The 6,455-nt window shown below is 37.8% G+C and overlaps 1 protein-coding gene across 1 annotated transcript; it reads right to left on the bottom strand.

Moving 5' to 3' along the window:
• Positions 1-3,295: 3,295 nt before the first annotated feature.
• Positions 3,296-6,240, bottom strand: LOC113306299. Its single transcript, XM_026555251.1, has 5 exons — positions 6,187-6,240; positions 5,270-5,348; positions 4,452-4,631; positions 3,631-4,339; positions 3,296-3,518 (listed from the first exon to the last, which is right to left on the bottom strand). The coding sequence occupies exons 1-5, from the start codon at positions 6,238-6,240 to the stop codon at positions 3,296-3,298; spliced, it is 1,245 nt and encodes a 414-aa protein (XP_026411036.1).
• Between the last annotated feature and the right edge of the window lie 215 nt (positions 6,241-6,455).

Raw genomic sequence — 6,455 nt, 5'->3', positions numbered from 1 at the left:
CTGTCACTTCCGTGGATTTCAATCTCCGTGTCTTGTCACTGATGATCAAAAAATACTCAACAACCATTAAACCATGGCTACGAAACATGGCAGCGACATAAGTCTTCTTCACCATTAACATGCCAGAAAATCGTAATCACCATCAATCTTCACAGCAGCATACTCAACTACAGCGAGATCTTGTAACCCTTAACTGCAACCATCACCATCTTCTTTAATCCCTTGAACCTCTTCGAAAGCAAGATACGGTAACACATGTTTTATACCCTTGTTTCTCACGCAACAGGGAAACAAACAGATCAACCCCACCTTGTTTTCCTGTTCTTCTACCGTGTACTACTAAATTCACTGGCAAACACTTCCCAGAGCCAGCCATGGAACCAAGCTAGGGCAGTGGTCTCGGTTCTACTTCTTGTCCTCGAACACAACAAAACTTAATCTCCAGACAGCATCCATCCAACCTTCTCCGCAACATCAATGACAACAGACTCCACGGCTTTCTTTTTCATCAACTTCATGTGATAACCCTAAACAGCTTTTGGTAAGCAATATGTCACGAACAATAACCTGATCTCACTCCTTCTTCTCATCTTCAAACTTAATACGATTCTCTCCTCTCTTTTTTTAACTCACGAACCATGGTGAAGACACACCAACGCAGCAACAATTTGACAGACCTTGCTTTCATGACAGCATCTTTCTTCTTCTGACAAACAGCAACACGGCTTTGACAAGTCTTTCTCTTCTTCATCTAAACTATTTTATTGCAGCACCAAACAACGACTTTTTTTCTTAAACCCTAAAACATGGAAAAACTTCTCTAACTTTCTCTCCCTCTCCTCTCTCCCTCTCACCTCGCTCTGATACCATATTAAGGATCGAGCAAGAGAGAGGAGAGCATAAACGCGAAAGCATAAAAGACTACATTGATAATAATCTTGGTGTATAATTCTTATGGTTCAATAGCCTACTTATAGTCTCACAAACTTGACGATCACTCAAAGTACTTTCCTAACTAAGATCAAACTCTAAACATAGACACTTTCCTAGTATAACTCTCACAACTTCATATACGTATCTCCTAAATATAGAATCTCCTATATTATTTCCTAATACTTATGCAAATGAAGCTATTTATTGGACTGTTGAATACTACATTGTGGCCTTCAATTTGGCCGATGAGGAGTTTCGTTTGCTCTCTGTCCCTGTTTGTATAAACGACGATCTCACCAGTGGACTTGTAGTATCGGGAGGATATTTGTGTGTATACACGAATAAATCACGTATGGAAATATGGTCCTTCAAAGGAAGTCGTAACTCGAGGGAGGCTTGGTGTATGAAATTTGATATAGATTATAAAGGCGTAATAGGTTCTCGAAGGCTTAAACCTATTTTACTTACGAAGAACAAAGAAATCATATTCACTAATGAGACCTCTGTGCTTTATTCTTACGATAGGAAGACAGCAACCTTCAAGAAGATTTCGGATGATGATAAAGCATCGACAAATTATTTTGCCTCTATCAAACCAATTGCGCATATAAACACCTTTGTTTCGTTAAAGGGTATTGGAGAAAAATCAAACAGATACATGTGAATTAAAATTAAGTGTGTATTTAAGGAGGAAAAAAGAGTTAAATTGAGGTTTAAGTTAAACCGTGATTTTGGTATTCGTTCCAATGCCAAAAAAAAATGCAAGAAGACGATGACGATAGTGGCAGTCTATGAAAATACAACATCATCATTATTCCCTTAGTTAGTTGAGCTGAGAATAGAAATCATCATTATTCAGGCAAAATTTTTTAATCATCATTACTCCATGAAAATGTGCAGGTCATTACAAAATTGAGAACATTGATTCTTGATTCTCAAAACCGATGATTAAAATCGTTTGTGATTAACCAATTGATTTTTCGTATTTTTTCTTTGCACTAAAAATGTAGATAATGAGATGATGGTTTAAATGTTTCTTTTTTTTCCACTTGAATTACACACCTCCACATTTATGTGAGCATCAAACTGAACGATCAAGTCTTTGTTATGAAGTCTCTGTTGTGAGGCACCACCCATGTATTGTCCAACTCGATACCATCCCTATCTGCAGTCCTGTCATTATCGCGTCTCCTGTAAACTGAATATCCATATTAGTCAATGTTAGTATCGTGACTGAACTTTTTTGGGTATTGTTTTGAACACATCTTGTCTTCCATGCATGGTGAACCCTCTTTTAATACTCCACATGGTCCATGCAACATGTAGTCCACAACAGCTTAGTATCCATCAGGATCCTTCTCCTTGTCAAGTATATCTGCCGTGACAATTCTTTTTTTCTTTTTTTTTGAAGCAGTGACAATTCTATTAATATCCGATGGAGTTTCTGGTTTATCTTTTTTTTTCCAGAAATAATAGTATATGGGCATGTGACAAGCCTCTCTTCTGAAATTCAATAGTGTAAATGGCTGCATAAACAAAAATATTAAATTAAGTAAAAAACAATTAAATCTCTATACCTATTGTCCGCAACCATATCATGGGTCTCGGCGACTTTATATATTGAGTGTGATTGCTGTTCAGGTTTCAAGAATTCCTATTAGGAATGTTGTGGATATGCATCTTCATCTTAGATCCCTATTAGGAATGTTGTGGATATGCAGCTTCATCTTAGAACGTGAACAATTAATAAGGCTGGATGTGGTCAACTGGTTAAAAAGCATCAGCTTAAATGGTATTCATTACTATGTACCAAACATCAAATGGTGCTACTCCTAAAATACCTTATCACGAATATATATAATTCATTAACTATTCAAAGTAACTTTTAATTTAAAAAGAAAAACCAAATACAGAAATACAAATACCTCCTTTCACTTTCCGAAAATGTTTTTTCGTTTGTAGAACCTCCATCAGATGCTATAATTTTAGCTTAAATACCCTCGCAATAATATCTGGTCGCTGTCCTGGTATCTTGCTTAAAGCCATTGTAATTTCCTTCCATTTGGGATTGCAAGTGAACATTATAAACAGATCTGGCACACCAATACGTCGACAATTTGCAATAGCATCTTGATAGTGATGCATCATATACCTTGGTCCTCCAGTAAATGATGATGGCAACACAATTCTCTTCCCTTTTTTTTTATAGATGAATCTCCCTTTAGCAGTGAATCTAAATCAGTTCTTATGTTCTCTTGGTTCTTCCCCACCCATTAGAGACAGTATAACTTGCCAACATGCATATGCATCAACACAACACTGCTGGAACAAATGACCCCCCGCAAATTAAAGCCTGACCCTCTCAGAGTCGCTGTTGCAGCCTAAATGCATAATACTCTCTCATAGTAAGCTGTTGCCGCTTTCTTATCACACCATCTTTTCCTATCTTCACATTCCTGTATGGAGTGTCAATGTTACCATCCTCACCATAGGGGAATAAAAGAGGAAACTGCATAGGCATATAGCATGGGTGTATCTCCTTGATTCTAGTATAGCCATTTTCCTTATGTTCAACTATGATATCCCTGTACAGATCATCATCCGTAGAAGTCTGGACTATTAAAGCTGCTACTTCGGAACATGTTGGCAAGTTATACTGTCTCGCATCTTTTTTGCCGTCTTCTAATGATTCTTAACCGCAATTCGACGATGGGTTGGGATTGCATTCTATGCTTGGCCGTCCTGAATGTCTTTGCATGCGGATTATTTTGATCCATCATAGTGATTAAACCTGTGATGACTCCCAAGCCCAATTCACTGTCACTCTTCTTAGGTGTTTTTGATTCCATGTGTTGTTCGTGGCCATTCTTCTTATTTGCATTTTTCATTTGGACCGTATCTGCATTTTTTTTCTTCTGTGCACCATCTACTCCCAAGTCATCCTGCTGTGTCTGTTTGAAAATCCGACGCAATGCTTCATGTGCCAATTCCGTATCACATACATAGAGCTGGTTGTAGCCTGGATCCTTGTTTCTGGGAAGCACCAGGGAACCAATTTTGTGATAGCTCTGTCCCTGAATTCTATACGTCCAGGGTCCCTTACCTCTCCTATTGTGTTTGTTATCAAATCTTGCTCCAGTTGAGGTAAATGCAAGCATAGAGTTATATGCCCTGATACTGTTCCTAAACTTCCTTGACAACGGACCACCATTAAAGTCTAACAACCTTTTTAGATATTCTGGGGCATCTCTAAAAAGAGGGAGTCTGACATTCCCTTTGGAACAACATATGCTAAACTCCAGGTCAATAGTGCTTCCTTTAGACCTCTCTTGGTGCCAAACTATAACACCACAGCACTTGCAAGTACGATCTGGCGCACCAAAATCAAATTTCTTAATACCCAATGCTGTAAAAACGGCACACACCACAAAATCGTTTTTTAATAGTCCTTTTAAGCATCCACAAAAGAGTATTGAACTTAGATTTTCTGGTTAAAAGAAAAGGTATCATTATCTTACATATAGAATGTTCAACTTCCACGTCTATAAACCGTGGCAGTTCATCCTCATCCGCGGCTAGGGAACATGATTCCAACAATATAGCCACATCAAATAGCAACCGACACTGTAATGCTTTCTTAGCGTCAAGTTTTTCCTTCCGAATCTTCCTTTTCTCCTTAGCAAGATTCTTTTCATTCACTGTTCACAGTAATAATACTTCTTAGGTGTTACTCCGTATTACATATACACTTCTCTGATAATTTAATATAAACACATCCCAACATCGTGGTTTAAAGGTTTACGGTATAAAAAATGCATCCTAAAATGCAAGCAAGCTATGACCAAGAATCATAACGTATTTAAGAATACAGCACCATCTGACTTTTTTTTTTCTTTTTTTTTTTTTTTGATTCTTAAAATGCAATCAAGCTTTGCAACCAGGAATATTTTCATCATGATAACGTGTTCTTTGGTTTAATAATGATCAGTTAGTTTAATAATCTTAGCACAACAATAATAATATACCTGCCAGTTGATTGCTATAGTAATATACTCCGTAAATAATGATTCTGGCGTGCCTCCACCTTCGTTAACAATGAGGTAGACTTCACAGTTGCTGCAGTTCCCCGTTTTCCTCTTCCAGTGGTACACACCATTGCAAATATGATCTTCGTTATTAGTTACTGCCGCTAGGGAAGATGAAAGGAAAAGGAAGCGTAAAGAAGAGAATACGGAAGATATAGATTTAGCAGAAGATTAGTACAAATAAAATATATAGATTTAGAAGATTAGTACGAATAGATTTGGCGAGTAGGTTGTAACCACCCACCCCATACCGTGTGCTGTAAAAAACATCGAACAGATCTCTAAATCCAAAATTGTTATTGGTCTATATTCTCTCAAGTGGGCCAGAACCTATAGAATTCAAACTTTGTTAAACTTTCGACCACAGCTCTCTACAAAATTAGGGGTTATCCTGAAAAAAACACCAAGGTATCTTTCCTATAAAGACTGAATTACCCTCGTATGCCGCACGTAAGTGTATTTTTAGATATAAAACCTCTTTCTTGATCATAGTAGATAAAACCTCTGAACTCTTCCTTCGCCAAATCAAAGGCCACGCTCACTGGCGCAGTATCAGATGTAGATAAGTGGCGGCAAAACCATTAGTATCATTCAAGCCGTCGACAGAAGCTTGTAACACCTTATCTCAGTTACACTACAAAAAAGAAAGCTTCTAGGAACGGCCAGTTTTGAAAAAACCGGGACGGTGATGGCCTGACCGTCCCTAATAGTCATAAAATATTTAAATCAAGGCTAAAATATGTCCGTCTCAAAAAGAAAACATGGTCAAATAGTATTAGTGACGGTGGAACAGGGGACGGTACATAAACCGTCCCTAATACCTCTTGGGACGGTTTTTTGTCCTCTTGGAACGTTTTTTGGCCGTCCAAAGAGGCGTTCTGTTTTGTAGTGTTAGTGCTTACAGATGAAAATATTCTCCACTAACACCTAATCTATAATTCCACTATAATGATACATTCTGATTAATTCCAGACAAGAAAAGAATTATCTTGAATGTAGTTCAATATTATGAAATCTGGGTTCAATTTCATATGTAGGGGTTGTCCATCAAAAGAAGAAGAAGATTACCAACAGTAATTAAGAAGCCCAATAAACAAAGGTATATCATGTCATTATATGAAAGCATGAGGACAATGCACCCAACTTATAACACTCGAAGGCTACAAACCTGTGACAGTTTTGCTACTTTATTATCTGGATCGAAATCATTCTGATAACCCATCTAGTCAGGCGTGGTCCTCGTGGAGATCAAGTTCATTGTCATCTGACGACCCTATAAATGTCTCGACATTTCTTTCTCCTAGTGCTCTAAGCGAAACAAAGCTGTTGATGTATGGTATCGGTACCCCCGATTCCTGTTGCCGTCTTCAGGGACCCATATGGTTGTTCCAGTTTCTGTGTTTGAGTTATAGCGGATGATCTCGTTACCAATGTGAA

The sequence above is a fragment of the Papaver somniferum genome, chromosome 8, assembly GCF_003573695.1.
Source record: "Papaver somniferum cultivar HN1 chromosome 8, ASM357369v1, whole genome shotgun sequence".
Classification (NCBI taxonomy): domain Eukaryota; kingdom Viridiplantae; phylum Streptophyta; class Magnoliopsida; order Ranunculales; family Papaveraceae; genus Papaver; species Papaver somniferum.
The sequence above is the reverse complement of the archived record's forward strand: the minus strand, read 5'-3'. Positions and strand labels throughout refer to the sequence as shown.